Raw genomic sequence first — 27,701 nt, 5'->3', positions numbered from 1 at the left:
TATTGAGGCGAGTGAAGTTGGCAGCCCGAGAATGGGATCTGGAAAATGGAGTTTGGAATTCAGTGGGTGGAATTAGGAGGAAGGATGGAGTGAATTCAGTAGGTTAGAGCATGTAAAGTCTGATATGAAGTCTGAAATACAAGCTCAGTAGAATGCTGTCATAATTGTGAGCAATCACAATAAAATAGTATGGAGTGATCAGAATTGAGCTTATGGGCCTGGTGTTAGTGGAGTTGATAAAAGGGAATAGGGTCAGGGATAAGGATTAGGAATTTTACAAAATGAAGCAGATTCAGTTGCGGGTTCAATTGAGACAGTGTTGAGTGTTGAGAGTGAAGTCAGGAGCCAACAGAGGAATAACTTTGGCATAAGCTGAACTATAATGAAAGGTGCCCATTTATGAAAGCTGGACCATGAGAAGAAGAAAAGTGTGAAGTGAAGTGGAGAGTGATGGAGACCATAATATTTCAAGTTGTGGTTTAATGTAGACTATTGAGATTTGCAGGGTTGGAAGGAGTTTGGAGCATGGATCATGGAATTTTGTGACATATTATGCAATATTGATGGAGCCTGGGCCCATTCAAACATTTATCTCCAGATTGATTACCTTTATAGCAACTTGAGAGGTAAAGGGAGAAAACTATCACTTGTTAATGTCTCGATACAATGTAACCAATGTGGTCACACAATAACTCAATTAACAGCTTAATATGAATTTAATTGTACATTTAGGAAAAAATCAATAGAGACCAATCTCAACATGATCATATAGAAATATGGAAAGACCAAGGTAAGTCCAAATCTTCTGAAGAGATTTACCCTATATAATACAAAGCAGACTACGAACACTATGATGATGATACAGACGATTGGGTAAAAGAATTGAATATTAAATTGCATCAGATGATTTTCTAAAGTAAGCATGAGCAAGCTATCTCTCCCTCCACTACCTTAAAAGGGGCACCCTAAGCTAAGAAACATTTGGTAAAGGTGAAATCAGAAAGGTGTCAGCTGTTGGAGTCTTCAGTAGAAGGCACTCCAACAATGAATCAGGTAGCATAAAGCCACACAAGCAGAAGTATAGATCTGCTCTCCGTGAAATCCTAAAATGATTCCTCTGTCCCTCACTAGGTTGATCATAAAATATAAATTTCATTCAGGGTAGAAAATCCCAGGTGGCCCTTGCTAGTGGATTTCCATTGCTCTGGCACAACTGGATACTTCCACCACCTTTCCCACATCGATAAGTTGCAACTTCGTTCGTCCTTGGTCATTCCTCTCCTCTCCCATCAGCACTGGCCTCCTTGCTCATTACCGTGCTTCTACTTGCCAAATTCATCTTCACATAACTTGCTGTCTAATGAAAACAAAATCCTTTTATGCTAACTAATGAGGTCTTATTTGTACCAGCAGTGGAAACAAAGTACAAGAAAAATGCATTTTGCATTGAAGGTTAAATACGAATGTCATGTGTTAGATTTTAGCGTGAGCATGAATGTCATGTGTTAAATTTTAACATGAGCATGAACTATACTGTTACTTGAGGCCCACACTAGTCAACTTTAACAGTGTACCAGGTTACAGAATATGTGCACATTTCTACACTCACAATAAAGGCATCTTCCCAATCCATTTATAAATTGTAAAGAATTACGAAGATATCATTCTAAATGCACCTGCATGAAAATAATTATTGTTAGACGTCTAAATGTTAAACATTTGTTTACACATTCACATTGTAATTTATTAGCCTCAAAATGGGACACATTTTGTTAACTTCTCCTGCCACCTTATTATTTGAATATTACATAGACCATTATTAAGCACGTTCTATACACAAACTCTTCATATGGAGTACTTTAAATATGCCATATTCCACTCTCCTTAGTAACATTAATCACACAGAATGAATTTGAGTGCTGAGTACTCATGATTATGATACACTCCTATGGTATGTAAAATGGTATCATGATTGCACTTCTCCAATTGCGAACTGGTGTGACTTGCAGTGTACTACTACAGTATGAAATGTGCAGTATGGAGATGTCTTAGGTGAGTTTGGGGTGTGGAGAAATTTAGAGTGGAGTGTTGTGGCCAGTGGAGCTTGTGGAGAGTGCTGGATTATGTTTGACTGTGTTTGACTATGATGTGAGAAGAAGTGTGAAAGCTGTTAACATATGGACCTTTGTATGATGTGTAGCAAAATGTCTAATTTGGTAGAATGTATGGTACTAGGGGGTGTAGGGGGGTGGGCAGTGTGTTGGAGGGTGGAAAAGGGAGGAGGCGGAGTATGGAGAATACATTGAGAGGTCAGGTGCATCGGCACCTATTGCAAATATGTTATTGGGGTCTAAATGCTAAGGAGGTCTATGAGGTAGACTAATATTTAGCTGATATTATCCAACCTATAAAAATGCCCACTCCTTTAATATTTATGTAGCATGCTGTGGTCTCTATTTTTGTATACTAAAGTTAGAAGCGCTTTGTGATCTTCAACAAGCTTGCTGAGGAGAATGCATCTATTGGTTGCCTCTCTGGATTGGTTCCTTCCTATGATATTAAGCCTAATGTTCACCTGAAAGTCGAGTAAACTGTTTTGCAATGTCATGTTAATACCTTTTTGACAAATTTGTTGGTACATGGGTGATTTGATAGTGGGTTGTAATTGGCTAGGACAAGAACCAGGTTGTCAAAGTCCCACTTCACGCCTGCAGATAACTCTCCCCAAGATGTGGGGGGTTGTCAATAAGATTAGCATGGTAAGGGACAAGTATATTTCATTAATACATGAAGCTTGGTGAGGTTTTATGAGTAAGTTAAAGACTTTCATATTGATGTTTTTCATATTTCATTTGTTTTTATGTGTTTGAAGATATTTGAATAATATTCTGTGAGCAGCTGCAATATAAGGGGAGAAGTCTGGGTGGTATGTTATTGTCTCATATATTATGTTTGTTTAGAAGAAAGACAATCATTTATGGCAATGTTGTGTGCTCTGTGTTGGGGTGTCTTCCAAATTTTCCAGAATTGTCTCTTCGCCCAAACATTTACCATGTGTGTTGTTTCATTCACACAATAAACTCTTTTTGACCTTGTAAAAACTCTGTAATAAACTAGTATGTGACTTATGCATCTTGTCTTATGTGCCACGCTGAAGGATTGCTGCTGTTAGTGTTCTATGCTTCCACCCATCATTTTCAGATTTGTAAGCCTGACATACAAAATGTTTTTGTTTTTTGCAATTTTTTGGCATTTGGATATTGATGGGGTGATATAACCCATTGTCTTGGTAATATCCCAGAAAAAGGACCCTTTTCTTAATTTACTGCAATAGAACCAGTTGCTAATTGTGGGTACACTGAGCAGCTGTCATGTTTATGAGTTGGAAAGTTATTGAAGAGGGCTCCAACTACTGCTGTGGCAGTATTGCTAAATCAAATGATGTGACAATGTGTGTGGGGATTAGGGCCTTACTTAGAGTTTGTTAGATGTGGGACAGCTGTTAAAAAGCAACAGATGTCCCCATCGTTCTATTTTGAGTACATAGGGATCCCATACACTCTAAGTAGGGCAGAAGGGAAATCCACCTCCTTTTAGAAATTGTCCAACATCTGCCAGATTCTAAATAAAGCTCTATGTCTAATGTGTGACCTGATCATGAGACTTTTCCAATTCGTTGCGACCTAAGTCTTTGTTATTTAATTAAATCATTTGCCTGTTCGTTTAGAGTGTTCTCACCGAAATATCATATAAGTTGCAATTTCTCACCTACTAAATATATCTGGTATGTTAGAAAATGGAGAAATCCAGAGCTGTCAGTACGATCGAGAGTAACCTCTCTAAACTGAGGGGGCAGGGTTGTAGGAGTAGAGTGTCTATGTAGTATAGATAATTACATGAATTTAAGGGGTGTGGTATTAGATTTGAAATACATAACTGGTCAACACAGTGATACACAGTGCCACTATGCAAGCCACTTGCGACCACACAACCAAAATATGGTCTGCTTTTTGGGTGTGGTATGACCTGCTTTTCGAAAACAGAAGACATTGTAAATGGTTTGCAATGCATTTTGATAGAAGCATAAATAGATCTTTCAACCAAAAATACATAACTTTCAAAACGACATTATGAAACAGAAGACAATCGAACATTATTTCAATTAATACATTGCAAGATTTTGCTTTGTCATCATTTTGCAGCCCAAGTAAAATGACATGTTTGAACAATTACTGGAATGGTCAGGAGACAGGTACCCACGTAATAGGAGTAATTGGAACATTTATACATCATTGGTAGAAATCAGAAGGGAGTTTGAACAGATAGTGCTATCTGGATGATAATATAATGAGTTGTTAGCCGAAGAGGGATTTTAAGAAGATTGTTGCTATGAACTCTGCGGGGCCATCGAACAATGTGACCTTCTGCGCCGGTACTGAGTGACACATTGCTAATGGTAAATGAATTGCATCAACATATTTTGTGTTACAATAGGCCGATAGCTCTGCAGCATTGTAACTTGGGGCCTGATATAGATCTTGGCGGAAGGGTTACTCCATCACAAAAGTGTCAAATATCTCCTCCGGCGAAATATAAATCCTCTAGGATATAATAGGATTTATATCAGACACGGTCCGTGCAGGTAACAGTGGTGGGGCCACCTTGGGGGGGATTCTGATGGATGATGATGAGGGAAAATTACTGTTTTATTTGATTTTCCCTCTACATCATCCCTCGAAATCCCCCTCACCCGGCCCACCGCTATTACCTGCACGCACCGTGGCTGATTTTTATATTTTGGCAGACGAGATATCCGTCACCATTGTGATGGAGTGACCCGCCTGCAAAGATCTAAATCAGGCTCTTAATGAGTACTTGACACAGACTGAGTGCTCCGTGGGTGACCAAACAGGGAATAGGCCCTCTTTATGATTAATGGCTAACTGCAGGCTGGCACAGCCAGAGCTACCTTTGGTGAGCATGTGGACACACCATTTGTGACCTTAAATGAATATTTCAACCGTGAGATCCTGTTCTCAGTGCCAGGACCACATTTTATTGTTGCAGTGGTTCTGTTTTAGACTGAATCATTGAAAACCTCCCAGCAGGCAGTGGCAGCAAGTTAGGCTAATCCCAAATACCAAGTCATGAGCTTTAGAGTAGGTAGCAAAGACTGGTAGCAAAGACTGGGAGCATAGTTTACCTATATGAGGCGAGGTCAAGAGACGGCCAATCACTTCAGTTGAAAGTAGAGTTCTATCTTCAACCATGGTCCAATTAGCTTAGCATCCTTATGAGTTTGTGAAACTAATACCTATTTTATTGGGTAATGATTATTGGTCCATACTAAAGTGCTTAGGCACCTTCAGCAAGGAAAGAAGAGCTATACAAATAAAAGACAATACACTGAAATAAAAATAGACAGTCACAACTGAAACAATAGCAACTTTTAAGAAAGTGCTCGATGGCTCCCATTTTAGTTTTGCATTGGTAAAAAGTACCATGCCGCTAGAGTCAAGCCAGCCTGGCTGATGAGGGGTGATGCCCCTAAATCGGTTCCAGGATGCTTGTTTACAGTCCAGGGAGGACCTGGCCGGGCAGTTCGGGCTGGACTGTTCCCATGGGCAGCAGGGTCAAGACTGATTTGGATATGGCTGGGCCTGAGCAGGAAGGCCATGGCGAGCAAAAAAACGATGGATTTGGCCTAGATCTCTCCCCTGGGGGAGAATGTTTGACATCGTGCGTTCTGTCCGTCATTTCTTCTTGTTGCTTTGGTAAACAGTATAGCAATGTAAAAAATTAGTATGTATGCACTGTAAAAGCAACTAACTGTCCTGAAAAGTAAACTCATTTATGTAAGTATGTCCCGTCATGTTTATATTTTTGTTCAAATGATTCTGCGGTGTGTATGTTTTCCCTAACAAAACCCGATCATGTGCCTTTGAGAAGACCATGTCATACAAAAACATGTTAGCAGCTACATACATTGATTTCAGGTTATGATGTGTTGCTTGTACAGACTTTTTACAGTAACGCTTTGGAAAAGAACACATATTAAATAATTTTCCTTTTCTCCACTCTTTTGTTTTCAGGTACATCCGTTGTCGACACTTCTGGACATAAAGCACAGGGTTCATCAAGCTTGTAAGTAGACAAAGAACTAGTTTCAGTTTCCTTTTTCTGTCTTCTCTCTCTTGAGTCAAAGTCTCATGATGTAAAATAAATCTAGGCCCCCAAAACTGAATGCTGATGCCCACCACATGCAACTAACTCCTGGCAGAAATGCCCTCTCACACCCCACACTAATTTCACACTAGAAACATTTTTGAATTCGTTAGGTAAAATAAACAAAGTTCACTTTAAGAAAAATATTATTTATGTTTCAACATTAACAACCATTTAGGTCATTATCAAGCATAACACAGTGGGCCCCATTTGGTGACACAACTGCTCTTCTTGCACATAGATTCGCAAGTTTCGTTTTTTTATTACAGGATGAACCTTGTATCGAAAGACACGTTATTTCTGAATTTGTTTCATCTTTACATTCTATTGACTTAAGCGGAATTGCACTTCATCATATTTGAGTTGTGCTGCAGAAAGTAATTTATATTTCCCACGGTTGTCTTGGAAAGTGGTAATGCTCAGGTCCTACTGAAACAGTTGAGGCATCATTAATTAAAGACCTGAGAGAAATTTCATATTAAATTCATACTGTGCTGGCCCACGCGTTACTGAAAGCCTGTTCAGTTTAAGTCAACTTTTCATAGAAATCCTTTGTAAGGAAAAACTCATCACCCTCCTTGAACCAAAGGTTCTGTGCTCGTACAAAGTGTTGGAAAGCGTACCATGATATTTACTGTTCGTCATGAAAGACGTTTTGTGCTGGAAAGGTGCCCCTTCCTAAACTCAAAAACACATTGGGGCATATGTACAATCCCCTATCACCAAGGGAACGTTACTTTTTGTGATGTTCCCGTGGCATGCCGATAGGGGCCTTGCCTTATGTACAAGGCAGCGTTAAGCCACTTAACGTGACAGAGCAGCAACAGGCTAATCTTAGTGCACAGGGCTCTGTGCTGTGTTTTCCTCAAGCTCAATGCAGCATGGCAAGTTTGGTTGCTGCGCTGTGGTGCATGAAAAATTAGTGTATCTGGGCCTTGCCTTTTTGATTTTTGAATGATGACTGCTGATAAGGTTATACATTTTTCTCCCTTGTTGCAAATTCATATTGAAAAGATTTTCCTGGCCATCTGCCCTGTTTCAGACACAATATCAAATAAGGAGATCGCTCTATGGATATGGTCTGTTGTTCCTCTACCTGGTATGAAATCATGCTGCGAAGGGAGACAAGACGGCCAATAGCCCCTCCCAACCGAGTGGTTAAGATCTTGGAGTATTTTTGGACTTGGCCCTTTGAGCAGGTTTACCCCTGAACTTTTTGCTTTTCAATATGGCATATTACTAGTGAATTGTTGTGGCCTCTGCGCACTTTAGCACTGTGGCCAAGTGTAATGTGCGTGCGCTCTCTGAGTGCACGTGGTGAGATTGGCCTGCCCTCCCGTAGAAATGCATGGGGGATATGAGTGTCCATGGTAGTTCCTGATGTGTGGGGAGTGCAGGGTCGAGTTTGGTATGTGCGAACTCGTGAGTTTTAATGCTGCACGACCGTGTGCGCAGATGTAATGTGACTAGTGTAGAAGTGCCACTTTTAGAAGTTGGCATTTCTGTGTGCAGTGAATGTGAATTGACTGTCTGGCTTGTGATTGACAGGAGCTGGCTGGTGTGCTTTGCTCCAGGAGTCAGGATGGGTCTGCCCGGTGGTGAATGGGGAGATCTGCATGTAGATGGGAGGGAGGAGTTGCACCTGGGACCCGAATAGGGCTGGGCTTTCCCTCCACAATGCTGGCTCCACCCCCTGTGGTGCGTCTGATGTCCCTGACCCATCCTGTGAATAGGAGAAGAGGAGCTGAGCAAAACAAAGTGCTCAAGTGCTCCCAAACCAGTTGCATCTGGTTTTCCCTAAACCCTGTGCTGGGTGACAAAGGATTTTGCTGTATAAATAAGAGGTTGTGACCCCACGAATTTGTTCTTGTTTTCAACTTGAAACTACCAGGGGCGTGCTGCTGCTGGGGCCCAGGGGAAGGCTTGCCTCCCTGGGCCCTGCCCTGCCCTTGGATTCCTGGAGTCCTTGCTGGATCCTAACAGGAGGGGGCTTGCTGCTGGTGGGACCCAGGAGGGACCGCCATGGGGGCTGTCTCCTTGCTGGAGTGCCCTGTGTGCTGACCCCTAGTCTGTACATTGCCCCTCCTGATGCCCAGGACTTCTGGGACCTCCTGCTCCCTTTTCTTTGCCCCAGGAATGGATGTTGCGTTCATGTGCCCTGGGAGCACTGAGATTTGGCTCCAAAAGGATCCCTGGAGCTTGGCAGCGCTGTGCTGCACTTTGCCCTGAGGGAATCCCCCGATGTATAGATTCCCCTGAAATTGCTAAACTTGCAGGTGCCCACCCTGCCTTGTGTATGCTTGTTTTTATATTTAATTTTGGGTGACCACCCCGATTATGCCGCTTTTTGATGTTAAATCTAAAGCAGGTGCCCACCCCGCGTTTCACTGCCGCGGCCCGAGCTGAATTCTGAACCTTCCGCTGGGCTGCTGGTATGGTGCAGGCCCGACCTGGAAGCCAGGCGGCCTTGCCTGACTGAGGGCGGGCCCAGCCAGTGTTACTTCCGCTTTTCTCCCCGGCAGGGGAGAAGCCACATCGAGCCTCATGGGCTCCACGCTAAGTCCCCGTCCCGAGATGGGGGACCGGGTGATGCCGGCGCATAGAGAAGGCGGGACTCCCAGGAGGAGAGAGAGCCCCGCAAAGCGCCACAGCCTTTTTCTTGCGGAGGGAGCGCGAGGCACATTGCCGGTGCCTGCCCCCCTCCGCATCCACACCGAGGAGCTCCCCCGCCAAGAGCCAGTAAGTCAAGACAGCGAGAGGAGGGGGGAGGCCACACGCCTGCACGCAGTGCCAACTCAGTGAGTGGACCCGAAGTTGCGGGCCACTCCGCTTTTGTCTTAGAGCCTGCATGGCCCTAGTGATGGGCCTGATTCTTTGCGGAGCCAGTGCACTACATGGGCGCACGTTTATTTGTATAACCAGTGCGCCCTTGGGGCCTAATTGTTTTCCTGAGCCCGAGTGGCTCCCACATTTTGGCCTCATTATCTCCCAAGCCCTTGTATGGCTCCCAGGGGTACAGTATTTGGGTACAGAGCCTGAGTGGCTCCCACGCTTCGCCTCTTATTTTTAGAGTCCCCATGAGGGGCTTGGGACATAAGTAATTTAGAGCCTGTGCTGGCTCCAGCCTGTTTATTTCAGAGCCTAGAGGGCTCCAACGTTGGGCACAATTTGTTCTGAAGGCCCCTGAGAGCCCATGCCCCGTTTTGAGTGTTCCCCAGCTGCCCAGCAAGTAGTGGGCAGCTGCACCCTTTAGGACTTTCCTTTCAGGGGACATGTTCTTTTTGAATCTAGGAGTGAGATGCACTCCTTCTCCCTACCTTGGCCTCCACAGCTGCGCATCCCTTAATGCTGGCTGCAGTGTATAGGCCCCACGGTATTGTCCCAGCAAATATTGGCGAGCTGCAACGTATCGGTTTTGCGCAGTAGCACAACCTTGACCTTCGCTGCTTAGGCAGCAGTCCTGACTTTATGGACATATGGCATTTGAGCCCCTTTGTGGATGGCCAGTTGGCCGGGGGGTTGTTACATTTATAGGGCGCCAGGCCCTAATGTGATTTATGTGCTAATGCTTTTTGGGTGCTAAGAAATGTATTGTGTATAGTATTTTTTGCGCACCCTGTGTGATACCTCTAAAATATGGTCTATAACTATGAGGTTATTTTACCTATCTTGGTTTGTGTTAGGGAGATTATACTTCCCTGTGTGATTTACGCCCCTAGTGTAATTTTTACTTAGGTGGTTAGGGTCTAATGTATTTAGACTTGTGGGATACTGTGCATGATGTATTTTATGTCACAGACTGTTGCAAAGTACAGTGATCACAAGTGTTTACTGGTGGTACGTTCTATGACCTATTTTACTTGTATGTTTATGATCTAGTTCACTTTTACCAAGTTCACTCTGTGACGATTCTGACAGTGGTCCAGGTGGCCCTGTCAGGTGTACATAATCCCTTGTAAATATTGCCCCGTGCCAGTTTGCACAGTGTACATAATGTGATTGTTATTCTGATGTGTTTTGAGAATACAAAGGCTATTTTTGATATAACCTTGTGTGGAGTTCCTTTTGAGGGGGTCTGGGATGTTGTTGCTGGTGGGTGCATGCACATATGCTTTACAAATTGCCTCCGGGATAAGCTTTACTGCTCATGCCATGCTACCAAGGGGGTGAGCAGGGGTTATCTTTGGAGTGTAACTTCCTTGCCCTAACTAGAGTGGTGGTCTCTGCCTGGCTTTGGCGCAAGCCTCAGCCAACCAGAGATCCCATTTCTAACAAGTATATTTTTGTATCTGTGTTAATTAAAGAGATTTGTCTATAAGACTCTGGATTGTCTGAAGGTTTCCTCTTTTTTGGAAAGATTACAATACTAGTTTCTTTCCACGACTCTGGAGTATTCCCATTATATTGAATACCTCTAAAGAGATCTAATAAGAGAGACAGTATTGCCGTACCCAGGATTTTATATACCTGAAGGGGTATTGCATCATGGCCTGTGGCCTTCCCTGGAGCCAAGCTCTTCAAAGCCATTTGAATCGCCTCCTGTGAATTCTCTAATTCTAGCTCTTCCTTAAAAGCTTCATCTAAAACCTCTCCCAGCTCCCCTGCTGTCACCATCTGGCTAATATCATTTGATGCCAAGATTTCCTCCCTAACCCCTTCTTCAGAATACAGTGCTTGATAGTAGTCTTGAAAGATTTTAACTATATCGTCTGGGTCAGTATGTATTGCTCGGCCTGCGTTTATAGCTAATATTTGATTCTGCGCTGACTTTTTTCTGGTACGAAGAGCTAATCTATTCTGAACTAATTCTCCACTCTCATATAGGTTATTACGCTGGGGCTGAAACTCCTCCGCTGATTTTTGCGCAAGCCATGCGTTAATTTCTGCCTTAAGAGCCGCAATTTGCCCCTGACTTTACATTATCTCTTTTCCTTGTTTGATTAATAGAGAATGCTCTTCCTCTGCCACTTTGAGTTTACACATTAGCTCTTGATTTTTCTCCATACGCAGCGCTCGTGCTCTGGCAGTGTAGCTAATAGTTTCTCCACACAGACCCACCTTCAAAGTGTCTCAGTTCTAGAGGCACTGTACCTATTGATGTCAAAATAGTCAACTGTCCATTTATCAATATGCTCAATATAATCCCTATTAACCAATAACTTCTTATCAAATGTCCACTTACCCCTTTTTTAATAAAGCCTGGAATTTCCACCCCCAGAATGAATTGATTGTGATCCGATATGACCTTAGGTACAATTCTAATGCTAGCTTTATTAAGGAGATTTGTTGATCCCAAAAAATAATCAATTCTGACATATTTTTATGTGGAAATGAATAATATCTGCTTCCTGTATTTTGGGATGTATTTTTAGCCCGCCATATATCCACTAAACCATGACTCTTGTTAAGTGAGGTTAGTGCCCTATATACCTGCGGTTTCCGCCCTTGATAACTCCCTTGATTGATATGATCAGGCTGTGGATCTAAGGCAATGTTTAAATCTCCACATATAGGGGTCGATTAGGATGGCGGACGGATCACCACCGCCATGCAGGCGGTGGCGTCTGCCATCCGTGCCCGCCTGCAACCAATTTTCCCCGCCATATTACAATGGCGGGGGGGGGACCGTGGCGGACAAAAACACTGTCCGCCGCTTTTCCGCCGCGGTCGGCTTGCGACTGGGGCGGAAAAGCTCTAACAAGGTGGCGATGTCAGCCAGCCATATTAGGATGGGCTATGGGGTATGCCTTGCCGCCACGGAAAGGAATACAGTCTTTGCTTTGGGGGCTCATTGCGGGCCCCCAGGGTGAAGGGGGTGGGGTGTGCACATGCGGGGTTCCTATGGTACCCCCTGCGTTTCTAAGTACAACCGTCCGCTCCAATGCTAAAAATGCGGGATGCGCCCGCCACTGTAGCGGATGCATCCTAATTCGGGGCACAGAACCTCCACCCTTGTGGCGGACGGTCCCTGCCCCAGACAGGATGGCGGACGGACTAATCGACCCCATAATTAGGCTCATAGGCCACAATGTCAATTCTAGCTAAAGATCTTCAAAGATCTGGGGATCGACATAATTTGACCCATGGATTGAGCATAGTGAGACCCATCCCAAGCTCATCTATCGCCCATCTTCCTAGCGTATCAGCTGCCTTTCGCTTGGCCCAGAGATGTTTCAGCCAAGATGACTACCCCTCAGATGTTTGAGGTTTGAGATGTAGATGTCAATAGATTATATCCCTGAATTGTCATCCAGTGTCTTTTTTCCCACGGGAGATGGGTCTCTTGCAAACAGATAATGTCAAATTAATTTAACTTTACCTGCTCCCCCAATTTACCCCTCTTGGTTACATCATTAAGTCCTGCTACATTCATTGAAAAGATGTTTATTCTCCCCATCTTAATTTAATATTGGCGATTACTTGTATTTCTAACAATCCTTTTTTCCCATCAGTTCTCTGCAGCGCTATACAATTCATACAGATCATACTCTGAATTACACATATGACTTTTAGTTGTCTACATAATTCGTCTTCTCCTCTAGGTATGTTTTTTTCACATGTTATCCCCCCTCCATCCCCCTTCCCCTCCCAAACCCCCTACCCCTCTTCCCCTCCGAGAGACACACAGGCAGGTGTCTGCGTGTGACGGATGCATTGTACATATCTAAGAACCCGTAAACAAACTGCATCTTTAATTAATACATTCTGTGTAATTACTATAGCCTACCCCCTCAGTGTTTTTAGTTGTACTAAAAAAACAAGGGGGAAAGAGAGAAGATAGCCCCAAGAGGAAAGGAATAGACAAGACCCCTGATTTTAATATCTTTTCATCCTTCTCACAATGTTAAGCTATCCAAATATTCCTTAGCTTTTATCTTGGAAGTAAAAAAACGTGTTTGTCCACTCCAGATAACCTTTAACCTGACCGGATTATTCAAAAAGGCCTGAGCTTTTTTATCCTGGAAGGGTTTATTTATCCGCCTCAACCTTTACCGTCTTTCGACTGTGGTACGGCAGAAGTCTGGGCAAACAAAATAGGAAACCCCATTCCTGGATCACCTTGCCTCAGGTCTTGCCTTTTCAAAAACAGCTTGATATAACAGAAAGCTCCTTCTAGACGCAGAGAAGACAGTTGGTCGTGTGACATGGGAATTTTTGTGGGGGATTCTGGAGTTAAAGGGGTTTGGTCAGGGATTTATTAGAGCAATCAAAGCAATGTATCGTGACCCAAAATCTCGGATACAAGTGATGGGTAGAGAGTCAGGGGAGGTTTTTATATCCAGGGGAACCCGGCAGGGGAGTCCCTGCTCACCCATCCTATTTGCTCTATATATCAACGCATTAGTGGAGAAGCTTTTACAGTCAGGTAAAATTAAACCTATATGTACCAAGGGGTATCAGACCAAAATGCTGGCTTATGCCGATGACGTGGCACTTTTAACATCAGAACCCAAAGAGGCCCTTGATGAAATTAATTGTATAACTGAGAGGTTTGGCCTGTTATCAGGATATGCTCTGAATAGAGAGAAAACTATTGTTGTCTCTACAGATAATGTGGATCTTAACAATTTAAGGCGAGCAGAGTCGGCAGTTTATCTAGGGGTGCGAATTACGACAAAAGTGGATAATAAAATTAAATGGAATTTTGATCCACTTGTTAAAACCTTAGCTGCAGAACTGAAGAGGGTTAATGGGTTGCACTTTTTGATTACTGGGAGGGTAACATTTTTGAAAATGAGTATGATGCCCAAATTTTTATACCTGTTTAGGGCAATTCCGCTTGCTTTGGAGGTCATATATTAAAAAATATTAATTCTATGTTCTCTAATTTTATGTGGCAATATGGGAAGGTGAGGAGGGCTGTAAAGTTCCTGACATTACCACAAGATCAAGGAGGGCTTGCAGTTACAAATATTACATTATATTATTGGGCCGCCCTATTGCATAAAATATCCTTTTTGTTGAAGATAGATAGGAATGGCAGCGAAGACATGATCAAGAGAATTCCAACAATATTTGAAGTGGCAGTAGGAAAGGAGGCCTCTGGGCTTCATTTAAAACAATTGAAGCAAAGTTACTATAAAAAAGTTTGGTTTAAAATCATATAGAGTGCATGGAGGATGTGGAAGCAGGTATCAAAATTCATGGAAATTCCCAGGGTCACACAATATACCCCCTATGGCATGTATAGTTCTTCCAGGGGGATGCTTATGATATTATGGGGCAGGAGTGGGAGAATAAAGGGGTTACCACTATTGGAGAGTTTTATGGTGGAGAACAGCAACCCCAATTCTCTGAACTACAACATGACTTCGGGATACTCCCTAACCAGTTTTTAAAATGTATACAGATCAAGAGTATCTTTACGGCATATAGACCGAGGGTGAAGATTGAGAAGATTCCTTTGATGGATCAGATTAGAAGTGAGTCTTGTAAAATCAGAGCTTTTTATAGTCTCTTATTAGCAGCAATGCCGAATGATTTAGAAAATAATGAGACATCATGGGCAGTGAAACTGAATAATCCGGATGCAGGTATATATAGTAGCTTAGAACTATCTGCTGAAATTTTGATATCTTCCAATTTAGAAGCACAATTGTATAAGACCATATTTAATCTTTATTTTACACCAGCGAAGCTATTTTCATGGGGGAAAAGTGTGGATGATAAATGCCACAGATGTGGGGTGGGCCAAGCTACATTGATACATATGTTCTATGATTGTGGGGAATTGACCCTCTTAAAATCAGGGATGCTCGGCTTTTGGAAAACCTTATTTGGTAGTAACTTCAAGCTGACCTCTACGTTAGCAATTTTGGGATGTGACAGCACTCTGGGATGAAATAAAGAACAAGAATATTGTCTCTTTTTAGGCACAGCTATTTTTAGAATAATGTTAGCAGCCCACTGGAAGGACAGAGAGCCACCCACTTCTCAGATATGGTAAGCCGCACTTCTTGGGGTGTAGAAACAGGAGAACGCCTTATACGCATGTAGAGGGAGGAAAGCTAGAATCCGGGGGTTAAGAATATGGGCATGTACTGCAGAGTGGAGTGGAGAGGCCGGGGGTCTTGAATAGCTGGAGCGTACATAATGAGAGCAAAATGTCTATAAAAAGAAAAGCCAAATAAGTGGGAATTTACATGAATTATATACTGAATATTTGCCTTTTTATTTTTGTATATACTACTGGTAGCATTCTTATTAACTTTTAAAGGGACATATTTGCTTGAACTTTTGATATGATACATTTTTGTATTGTGATGAAATTGGTACTTATCTTCTTTTCTTTTTAAAATTGTTTACATCAAATGTATCGGAGCCATCTATGTTGGATGTATTTGTATGAAATTCTTTTATACTGGTTGTATGCATTGGTATTTAATCTCCTGATGAATGTGTATTGACTTTGTACTGTGAAAAGTGCACTAAGTTCTCAACTACTTCTCTGAATTTTTTATGAATCTATATATCAAATTTGTATTCTTGTAAAATTGTCTACTCTTAGTATGAATAAAATTATCGAAAAAAAGAAAATAATTGGTTTTGAGCATATATTTCCAATTATGAGTTGAAATTATGAGATGATAATCTGGCCTTTGCTAAAGCTACAGTGGGGTTGTTTTGCTATTGCATCTTGGTAGTTTAAGCAAAGGTAAGGTTTAATCATGTACAATTGTAGGTGATTTAGCAGCTATAAATAGGGGATACGATCACAGGGTTTCTCGAGAACAGTTCAACAGCCAAACAGGGACACTGAAGCTTCGAATGTAAATCCCCTTTAGAAGAGGCAGTTTAAAAAGATATCCCTTTCTAAAAGGCTGCCCAAAGACTCTCTGATGGGAAACGTATGCTGGAACAGCAAGGACATTGCTCTCAGTAAACAAGCTTTCTTTCTTTCTAGCTTTCTTTCTTCCTCCTTTCTTTCTTCCTTCCTTTATTTCTTTATTTTTTCTTCCTTCCTTCCAGCTCTTCCAATATTCTCCCCGCCCACCCCACCTTCCCTTTTCATCTTTCCCTGATTCTTTCCTTCTTTACTTCCCCTTTTGTACCATAGTTCCCTTCTACCTTCGTTTCTGTTTTCCTCATCTGCTTGATCACTTCCTTCATTTCTTCCTTAATTCTTCATTCTCTGTTTGCTCAAGTTTTTTATTCTCTCTCTACTATTTCCATCCATTCCTCTTCCTGTCTTCCCCCCCCTTTTCCGTCATATCTTGACCCTTTCTTCCATCTTTCTTTTCTTATTAACTCTCTGTTCTTCTATCTATTCTGCTTGTTTTCTTCCCTCCTTCATTTTTTATGATCTGTTCGTTTCTTTCTTCCTTATAGTTTCCTAGTATCCTTCTTTCCTTCTTCATCCATTTTTTGTTTCCGTCCTCTCTCCTTTGAGTCCTTGCTTGTTTCATCTTTTCTTCCTTATCTGCCTTCTATATCGCCTATAGTTTAGCCCTTAAATTCTTCCTTTTTGCTGACCCGGTACATTCAGAGAATAAGTATGTGTGAATTGCAGTACTGTAATTTCACTTTTAAAAATGCAATACGATTCTTTTAAAATGAATCCCCCTAGCTGCTCTTCTATCTTAAATGATTTGAAGCCTCTAACTTTTCCAAAGGTCTTCCCTAACATGTTCTATCAATCGGTGAAGACTTTGCCTAGATGGTATCACTCCTAACTTTGATGATAAACAATATTGTGGACAAAATATCGACAACAAATATCGTCAGATAAGTAGTTTAGATTTTCTATACCTAACTCCACATATATGTACCTACACAGAAAATATATCTTCAATGTATGCAGATGTGGACTTAGGAGGGGAAAATCTATACTTTCATATATGCAGACACCTTTCAATATTTTCGTCATAGATATTCTGTCCTTGATACTTTCGTACCATGATAATCTGGAGGTTGATATTCAGTAGTACAATCCCTGGCTAGATACCAGAACCTGTTGCAGCCTCCATTTTCCATCAGGTGCATTGCTCTTCCAGTCCAGCCTGCCTAATGTGAGAGCTGTGTGAAGCTTTACCTCAGTTTCCATTGGTCAGCGGTGGCAATAGTCTACAAATTCTACTCAGATTTAAAGGCTCTTCATACTTTGTAGCAACAGGATCTGACCCAGTCAGATGCTGGGTCTCCAACTCCCTGTGTTCTGGACCCATTTTACACCGGGTGCATTCAGGCTCCTGCCTACCCTGCCCTATATGATCTGCTCACCCTGGGCATCCTAGCTTCGGTGTCCAATTAAACAGTGAATATATTAAGGGAATCATTGTTTGGTTCTCCTTTGTCCTGTAAGAACCAGTGGTCAAATTCCCACACCATAGGCGCTGGAAGTATGGGTGCTGGGTGTGCTGCAGCGCCCTCAGCATTTTTGTCATTCTGAAGTGAGATAGAAACAAAGATTTTATTAGGATCAAAGAAAAATCAAGACACTTTACTTGGTGATGTGCAAATGATAATTATTCACTGAAACTCAATTTCCACATATTATCGTTTTTGTGCTATATAGTTTTTCCAGTAATCGTGCAGATCTGCGCAAATTTAGTGCTCATTTCAATCGAAAATGTGCTGTCTGTAAATTACACTGTGCTACTTCAATAGTACTCCAAAATACACCAACAGCTGCATATCACACAGTTACCATACTCCTGCTGAATGGGCGTAGCACATTTGCCACACTGTTTTTTTGTATGACTGTTTGTTTTGAACTTTTCACAATCCCTTTGACCTCAGTGATAAATAATTATAATTCAATCCTAGATTCCGATTATTTCTGATTTAAAGAACAGCAACAGGTCTTCACATTGTTGAATGGTTGAGCATGCATTTCAGAGATTTCAATTGGCCAGTTCTTAGTGGATGCGTAAAGATTTTTCTGTTTGGTTCAGAGTTGTAAATGTATTTGTCAAGATATACTTTTCTAATTATATGCATGACTTTCTGATATCACCTTCTGCTCATCTTTTCAATACTTCCAATAAGCAACTATTGGTCACTTTGAGGCACTTTGGGCTAGTTTGTTTAGAAGAGCAGTTATATTTTGCTAGATTTTCTTTGATGGAGCTGCAGGTCATTGTTGCAGGTTGTTATGGAGTACCCGCTTTGAAAATGTATTGCATTCTGCTAAGTTGAGTTCTTTGAAATGCTGTATTGTTTTGGATCTGTCTAGTCCCATCTAGTCCTATCATGTGGACATGAGAGCTGCCACAATTGACAAGATGGAGAGAGATAAAGGAGTGGCCAGAACAAATCAGCATTAGCATATAGATTTAAAATTTGCCTTTTTAAATGCTTTGAGTGATTCTGTTATTTAGTGTGTGTTCCACTGTAAGTGTAGGCTCATTACTATCTTGAGTGAATGCCAGCATGTTCATATTTATAGCAAGCTCAGCAATCTGTCTGATGTAAAGTCTAGCAACCTCTACGCTGAATTTATCAATTGCCAGAAACATTGATGCTAAAGTTTGTGGGTGATTGGCCAAGTTGAGAATTGTATCCAGGAACTTTTAGTTGCATCCCAATGGTTGATGTATGCCAGCTTTGTTTCAACAATAAATACGCGTTTGGGTTAATTGGCCAACGTTGAACCACACATTCAAATGACTCCTAAATTTGGGTGTATTTCTCTGCACATAGAAGATCATCATAAAAGAGCATAGAGACTCAACTTCTTTGCCTCTCTATTTTTAATGGTACTTTGGAATCCCAGAACCCTTGAGGTGGTTGATGTGTAATCAATTCATGTCCTACTAAGCCCTAGTATGTGACAAAAATTTTCACAAATTACATTGTCAGTGTCAAAAGGTTGCTTCCTTGCTTGGGAATGTGTACTGGGTTGTGACAGGGTGAGTGTACTTTAGTGGGTTTCTACAAGTGCATTATTTGCAATTTGAACCTCCGAGTTTAAAGATAGTTTGTCCTGCATTCAATTCTGCAACTCGAGCAATATCTGAGTTAGATATGTGGTTGCCAGTTGGTATGCCAAACTTACAGTTAACCAGGCCATTTAACTTTAAACATAACAGTTCTGTTGTGCATATGATTGTAAGTTTTCTGTATATGGAGAACTGTGTTATTAGGTCAGATCTCAGCAAATTTAGTGCTGATGTTTCTTGGAGATAGTGACAATTGCTTTGAATATTATATGTCACTCCTAACTGGTGTAAAAGGAAGATGGCTGGCCGATCCCGCCCTGCTGAGCACTCTGCGACCGCTCCTGTACCGCCACCTCGCCCACACAGCATAGAGCCAGCATAACCCTTAACTCTCCACACAGCTCCCATCTAGTCATAAACTTACCAACTGAATTTTTTCGAACCACGAGCATCTCTCAGGTTGGAGACCTCGGCTGCACGTGCAGCTCTTCAGGCTCATACGAGGCTGCCTGCAGCAGGAACGGGCAGCGCGGTGGCAGAGCCATCGTCATCACGGCCCCGGCAAGGCTGACTGGCGGCATCCAACCCCGCAATGGCTCCACCATGCACAAACGCCCAGCGCAGAGGTCCTGGGTGCCATAATGCTGCAGCAGCAGGAAGTGACCCTCCTGTCTATGCAGTGACTGCAACAACAACAGGCGAAACTGACTCCTGCCTGCGTGCTCCTGAGAGAGCTTGTAGCTCTCGGTTGGGAGGCCAATCCTCAAGCTCCTGCAGTCAGGCCATGCGAATGGCCTGCTGCACAACTGCAATAAGGAGACTAGGGAGAGCACTGCAGCATCAATGGTGGATGTGCTGGTGAGCGCGGTACAGTCCATTAATGGCACATCGGGGGAGAACTCTTCTCTACTCAGCAAATGACAACTACAGCTGTCCCGGCTAAACCTGAAGGTACAGATACTAACTATACAATTAGAGCCAATAATGACAATGCCTCAGCCAATATTGACAATACCTCAGCTTCTTCCGGGGGGGGGGGGGGGTTCATGCTAACGCTGAGGGATGGTCAGGCCCATGTTCCCATGGCTATAGGGGCTAACCCAGGATCAGAACCTGATTATCAAGGGTATCACACCAAGCAGGGAGGGGCACAGGGTGAAAGTGAAGTAGATAGCTCACAAAGAACATATACAACACAACAGGCTGTAGCAAGTACTAATGGATTGGGGACCAATGGTAACATCACTTCTCCCAATATCTGCAGCACTAGATGGCCCCCTGAAGGCTTTGATAGAAGGCAGAGCCATTCCAGGGAACTGGAGGTGATAATGGATCGCTCTGTGACAATGGACCTAGCTGGTTCAAGAGAAGAACAAAGACCTGACAACCAGCTATACTAGGCTTCTGCTTGTTTAGGGGACAAAGACGCCAGGACAGAGGACCTCCCCCTCTGAAAAAGCGAGAAAAAAACAAAATTGCAAAGTGACGCTGTGGCTTTAAAAAAGCTAACTACATCAGTGGTCCTAACAGCTTGGCCGCAGCACGCTCCAAAAGGGGGGCAAGGATAGCCCTTTACATAAGTGGGTTTCCTCCAAGGGTAAGGTTAAGGCCCTGATATCACGGCTGTCGGATTAAGGCTCTGCTTCCCTATCTCGCTTTAGCAGTCATTCAGAGGCTACCTGATGCTAGCCGTGAGTTTGATAACAGCATAAGCAGATTTCTGGAATCCCCAGGCAGCTCACGCTAATAGGGAACTCCTCCAGAGTCATCTGGAAGTGGTGCTATTGATCATTATGAACAGGGGGATTTAACTGGCGTTAAAGAGCCCTCTTTATCCACAATCCTCCAGTGCTTGCAGAACCAAAGAGCAGAGGTTCAGGAAAGCTATGCCTATGTCAAAGCAAATATTTTGGTAATGCATCAGGCCCTGTTGGGTTACGTGCAGGTTGGCAGTACTCTCATTGAAGGTAGCTGAGCTCAAACACCTAGTGGTCGACACAGAAGAAATTGGCTCAGCAATGGTAAAAACAATAAATGAACATGGGAGCCAACTTGTGCTCATCCTAAGTAATGTTGAAGACTAGGTAAATAGGCAGCACCGAAACAACCTGAGGTTCTTTGACATACATGAGGGGAAGGAAGGCAGCAATCCCAGATCGTATGTTGATATTCTAGCAGACTGGGACATGGACTCTCTAAGTCAGTGTGCTCACATACTTCCTACAGTCCTTAAGCAAGCCGCTCAATCAAAACACACGCACCCCGTCCTATTCTCATCTATGCCTGCAATTTTCTTTTGAGGCAGGTGATCTATTGTAAAGCTTGACGAGAAGCACCTATAACAGTCGACTCCATGCCCATCTCTGTTTAATCAGCTTTATGCAAAACCACATTGGACAGGCACTGGAAGATGAGACCACTAATAGACCCATTAAAGGCCGTGGATCACAGGTGTTCCTGCAAGAACCAGAACGACTGAAGGTCATCAAGGATGGTCAATTGCTGTATTTTCACTCTGAGCAGGAGGCATCTCAGGCCCTAAGCAAATGTCAATAGGTATTTTTGCATTGCAACTATAGGTAGCTGCCGGTCAATTTTGGTAGGCTGCTATACAGCACTCTAATATGAGCTAATGCCATGGAGAGAAGCCAGGACTAAAGGACATAAACTTTAGGCGTACCAGAACTAAGGGGACGGAAGTTTCATGATTTCTTTGGTTTTTTTTGTGGTGTGAGAGCGGATAGGTGAAGGGTCTTGGGTGGTGCCCCTAGAGGGCTGTCACTCGAGTAACAACATAGGGGAAGGATGATTCCTTTTCTGGGCACAGGGAGGGTAAGGGCATTTCTGGGGGTAGGAGGGGTCACAGGAAGGATGGAACTCACTTTTTGTTTTCTATACTGTATCTTAAGGGGTGGGGGGTCATGAGCAGCCTCAAGGGTCAGAACTAGTGGAGATGGCAGTTATAGTGTTACAAAGGTGGGTGGAGGGGAGTCTATGTGATATTACCCACTGATTGACAGAATGATTCTTTTCCCCCTCCTGAGGCGCAAGCCAGGAGGTCTCGTCTCTCCACTTTGTGCATTTTAACTAATTGTGCATTTTAAACTTTGCATTACTGTGGCTTGATTTATTAAGCTTGTAATTTAGTCCTGAGACTTTCTTGTGCTCCGTGACCTCGCCCCCCCCTCCCTTCGCCACCAGACCGCTCTCGGCCGAGCATTGACGCTGAGGGTTGGTTTCTGGCGTTGGCGGCCATACTGGGTGTGGGCTGGGCGGGGACGCGCTCTAGTTGCGCTTAAAAGGGGCTTAGAGAGCCGGGTTTCGAACTGATTGACAGAAGGATTCTTTTCCCCATCCTGAGGCGGAAGCCGGGAGGTCTCTTCTCTCCACTTTGTGCATTTTAACTAATTGTGCATTTTAAACTTTGCATTACTGTGGCTTGATTTAATAAGCTTGTAATTTAGTCCTGATACTTTCTTGTGCTCCGTGACCTCTCCTCCCCCTCCCTTCACCACCAGACCGCTCTTGGCCGAGCATTGACACCGAGGGTTGGTTTCTGGCTTTGGCTGCCATACTGGGTGTGGGCTGGGCGGGGACGCGCTTTAGTTGCGCTTAAAAGGGGCTTAGAGAGCCCGGTTTCGAACTGATTGACAGAAGGATTCTTTTCCCCCTCCTGAGGCGGAAGCCGGGAGGTCTCTTCTCTCCACTTTGTGCATTTTAACTAATTGTGCATTTTAAACTTTGCATTACTGTGGCTTGATTTAATAAGCTTGTAATTTAGTCCTGGACTTTCTTGTGCTCCATGACCTCTCCTACCCCTCCCTTCGCCACCGGACCGCTCTCGGCGGAGCATTGATGCCGAGGGTTGGTTTCTGGCTTTGGCAGCCATACTGGGTGTTGGCTGAGCGGGGACGCGCTCTAGTTGCACTTAAAAGGGGCTTAGAGAGCCCGGTTTCGAACTGATTGACAGAAGGATTCTTTTCCCCCTCCTGAGGCGGAAGCCGGGAGGTCTCCTCTCTCCACTTTGTGCATTTTAACTAATTGTGCATTTTAAACTTTGCATTACTGTGGCTTGATTTAATAAGCTTGTAATTTAGTCCTGAGACTTTCTTGTGCTCCGTGACCTCTCCTCCCCCTCCCTTCACCACCGGACCACTCTCGGCCGAGCATTGATGCCGGGGGTTGGTTTCTGGCTTTGGCGGCCATACTGGGTGTGGGCTGGGTGGGGACGCGCTCTAGTTGCGCTTAAAAGGGGACGGCCATGCCTCCGCGCAGCGGACGCGTACTACGGACGCGCCGGACCTGCGCCGGAGTCGTGCCCGAGTCCTGCCCGTCTGCGCCCGTCCGCGCACTACCGGGCACTTGGGCCCTCCCCCCTGCTTGTCGACTGACATACTCTTCGGGTGAGCTACACCAGCTACATTCTAGCACTCTTATTTTAACTTCAACCACCTTAGCTAAGTTAAAAGAGTCTGGTATACTGTCCACTGATAAGAGTACTATGGGGCGTCATCCCAGCGTGAGGTTAACTAGTTTGAATACCAGATCGCTACAAAAACACCACCTGGAAATCTTTACTCTTCTTCAAGATAATGATATTGACATTTTAACCCTTACAGAAACGTGGCTGGGTGACAGCTCTCTACCTGATATTATTGCCTCCCTCCCTAACGATAATGACGCGATTTGGCATAATCGGGCTGGCAATGCCCGTGGGGGTGGGGTGGCAATTCTTTTTAAAAAACACTTAACAGTTACTAAATTAATGGCCGAAACAGTGGATCTAGCTGACATACTTGGGGTGAAAATTACACTGAGAAACACCTGCCTGGTCATCCTTACAGTCTACCGCCCACCAAAATCTACTACCATGTTTAATGACCTATTGACCCCAATCATTTCAGATATATGCACACGTTATCAAAAGGTCCTAATAACTGGAGATTTTAACGTCCACTGGGACAAATTATGCAAAGATGGGGCAACGCGACTGCTGGAAAATACTATGACCCCACTTGGACTTAAACAATTAGTAGAGGCACCCACACATATCAAAGGTCACACCCTGGATCTTATTTGGACCTCTGATCCGCTGTAGCATTAAAAAATATTCTACCCTGCATATGGTCAGACCATTACATGATAAATTGTGATATCCCTATTGACGGCCATCTGCCTCAACCTCTACCCCTTAAATCCCCAAAAGTTTGTCAATGGAGAAAAATTGATTCAGAAACTTTGAAGGACACTCTTCTTAAAAACTCACAGTTTCATGATACACATGGGGACCTTGATCAGGAATACACATATCTAATGCAAAATCTTGGTCAGGCTATTGATCAAATAGCACCCGAAAGAATACAAAAGATAAATAGAACGGTAAACGGAGCCCCATGGTTCAATTCCTCTTTGAGGGAACACAAAATCAAACTCCGCCTTTTAGAGAGACGCTGGAGGGAATCAAACGATCCTATTGACAAGGATCACTATAAATCGTTTCTTAAATTGTACAAAACCTATATTCGGTCAACAAAAGCTGAGTATTACGAATCCCACATCAACAACGCGGACAATATCCAAAAAGAAACCTTCAAGATCTTATCAGAGTTGAGCAAGAAAGTAGAAAGATCAGAATCTCCAATTGATTGTAACACCTTTCAACGCTATTTCCTCGACAAAGTACAAACTATTCTTAATGACATCAAGGATACCTCCAGCAGTCATTCCTCTCTTTTATATCCCCAATCCCTTCCGCCAATACATACCATCACTAAGTTTCCCCCGATTGACTCTACAGTCTTAGGACAGCTCATGAATCGAACAAAATCTGGCTCCCCTGCAGATCCATGTCCCCCTAGCATCTTTCACATGGCGCTTCCTGCCCTAGAAAGTCATTTTGTCTCCCTACTAAACAAATCATTAGACTCTGGCCTGCTCCCATCCAGTTTTAAAGAAGCACGAGTTAGGCCCCTAATAAAGAAGTCGGGGGCTGATCCCATCAAGCTAAAAAATGATAGGCCAATATCTCAGCTTCCTTTCTTGTCCAAGATTTTGGAACAACATGTTCTGATATTTTTGTCATCATTCCTGGAGTCACACCATCTACTCCAGGAACGTCAAGCAGGTTTCCGGGCCCATCACAGCACCGAATTGGTGATGCTTTCGGTGCTTGATGAGCTCAGAGGTATGGCTGACAATAAAAAACCGAGTGCCCTGATATTATTAGACCTGTCAGCGGCATTCGGCACTGTCAGCCATACCCTGCTTTTGGACAGATTGGCCGCGTTTGGGATACAAGACGTAGCCTATAAATGGCTTAAATCCTTTCTTTCGGGAAGATCTCAAAGGATTCAACTAGAGGGCTGTATATCAAACTTGGGCACCCTGAAGTGTGGAGTCTCACAGGGATCTGCCTTGTCTCCTCTCCTTTTTAATCTTTATCTGCAGCCCTTAATTGATTCTTTGGTAAACATGGGCTGTAAATCTTTCAACTATGCGGATGATACTCAGCTGTTACTTAGTATCGATAACACTGCATCCGCACAGACCCATGCTAAAAAAATACTTAGTCATACGGTGAACTGGATGACAGCAAATTCATTAAAGATCAATCCTGAAAAAACTGAGGTCCTGGTGGTTTCATCTGAAGCGTCTCCTTGGGGCGATTTGTTCTGGCCGCAAGATCTTGGCCCAACCCCTAAACCCTGTTCCAACGTAAAAAGTCTTGGCATAAAGATCGACCATGAACTGTCAATGGTCAGCCAGATTTCTTCAGTGGTTGCGACCTGTACTAACCTTATTAGACAGCTACGTACGTTAGTCCCTTTGCTTTCCTCCTCCACGCTCCATACAATTGTCTCTGCCACAACAATCTCAAGACTGGATTACGGGAATGCACTGTATTTGGGCCTCCCCAAAACTTTGATAAATAGACTGCAAGTAGTCTTGAACAATGCAGCTAGGCTGATCTTTAGGCTACCTAGACGCACTCATGCATCGCCGGTGTTATGTAAGCTACATTGGCTCCACATAAAACAACGGGTGGAGTTCAAAAGTTTGTGCATTGCCCATAAGGCAATCTATGGTCAAGCACTGGCTTACATTAAAGAACGCCTTGGAGTCTATAAACCTACACGATCACTAAGGTCCTCGAATACTCAACTGCTGCCCTGTCCCCGCTACAAACTAGCAACGAAGGGTGGCAGATCTTTCTCACTGGTGGTTCCACATAGGGGTGGGCGGCCAGCTACGCTCCGTGCACGGAGTGTGCGTAGTGCCGCCTACTCTGCATTTTGCGGAGCGGGCGTAGCCAGGCGGCACTACGCACGCTCCGCAGACGGAGCGTAGCTGGCCGCCACCCGCCTCCCTCCCGCCCTCCCTAAATACTTTAAATTAAAGGAATCAAATAATTTAAAACGCACTTACCTTGCCCGCCGCTGCCCGCCGCGTCCCCGGGGCTCGCTATCTTCCGTCTTCCGTCTTCTTTACTAATGCGCATGCGCGGGCGGCCGCGCATGCGCATTTTCTCGTGAGAAATAGTGTCGGGCAACTGTATGGAGTTCCGGACGTTTGCTTCACTTCAGGATTCATATGGTCTCCCTCAACGCAATTTTTTTAAGTACTTGCAGGTGAGGGGTCCTTTTTCAGATCTGTGTGAATTCAGTAATAATCAAGAAACACCTGAAATCCTCACCAGTTTCTATCAGGCTCCAGTGTAGCCCATTGTAATAAACATAAGCACAACATATCAGAAAAAGTTTTGTCTTATGCCCAGGATGACAGTATACAATTAGCCTCAAGATGGAGTCCGTATCTTGCAAACGTGGTTATGTCAACTGAAATACAGGAAGCGCTTGCAATAGTAGACACTCATCAATCCGGTTAGCCTTAAGTTACAGCAATTTAGAACAATTTGTATGCTCTATCAAACACCAAACCCTATTTCTAAATGGGCAGTATCTGGAACCCCTGAGCATTCACTCTGCCCCAAGTGTCCTCTCTATGCAGCCGGCATAGTCCACATGTTTGTCGAATGTCCTGGGCTTAAGGAATTCTGGGATAGCCCACGTCAATTGATCTTAGCCCAACTGGTGCATGAATTCCACTTGAGCAATAAGGAAATAATGCTGGTTCATAAGCCTGGGACTAATGCCAGCCTAAGCTTGCTTGTTACAATTATAATCGTCAGTGCTAACTTATGTATAGCTAGAACATGGATCGATTTTACACCACCAAATGGTGCTGAATTCTGAACAATGTTACAATGTTTGACCATTTTTCCATCATTCCAGGTACAAATTGTTAGTCCAGCAAATTTTCTCACACATATCATGAGAAACGACTGTCCTTCCATATGGCCGGGATGCCCGCCACCCCCTCCCAACACAATCCCCAAGGATGGGAGAAGTCGGACACAGGTTTCAACTTTTGGAAGGCGGGAGGGAGTCACCCTCCCGGCCGTATTTATTAAAATATGAAACAAAATTTAAAACATTAAATAAAAGTTTCATAATTATGTACAATTTTACATTTATCACATTTCGATGAAGACATGTTCTTTGGCTAACCTTAACAGATCTCTAATACAAAGGTTTC

At 43.5% G+C, this 27,701-nt stretch overlaps 1 protein-coding gene across 2 annotated transcripts in view; it reads left to right on the top strand.

Moving 5' to 3' along the window:
• Window positions 1-27,701, top strand: part of TECRL (trans-2,3-enoyl-CoA reductase like) — an 835,890-nt gene that overhangs the window by 185,808 nt on the left and 622,381 nt on the right. For both annotated transcript variants that reach the window (XM_086963150.1, XM_086963149.1), the window contains exon 2: window positions 6,093-6,144. In XM_086963150.1, coding sequence (XP_086819276.1) covers window positions 6,093-6,144 — 52 coding nt within the window. The remainder of the gene's footprint in view (window positions 1-6,092; window positions 6,145-27,701) is intronic.

This window comes from Lissotriton vulgaris, chromosome 3_1, assembly GCF_964263255.1.
Source record: "Lissotriton vulgaris chromosome 3_1, aLisVul1.2, whole genome shotgun sequence".
In the NCBI taxonomy this organism is placed as follows: Eukaryota; Metazoa; Chordata; class Amphibia; order Caudata; family Salamandridae; genus Lissotriton; species Lissotriton vulgaris.
The sequence above is the reverse complement of the archived record's forward strand: the minus strand, read 5'-3'. Positions and strand labels throughout refer to the sequence as shown.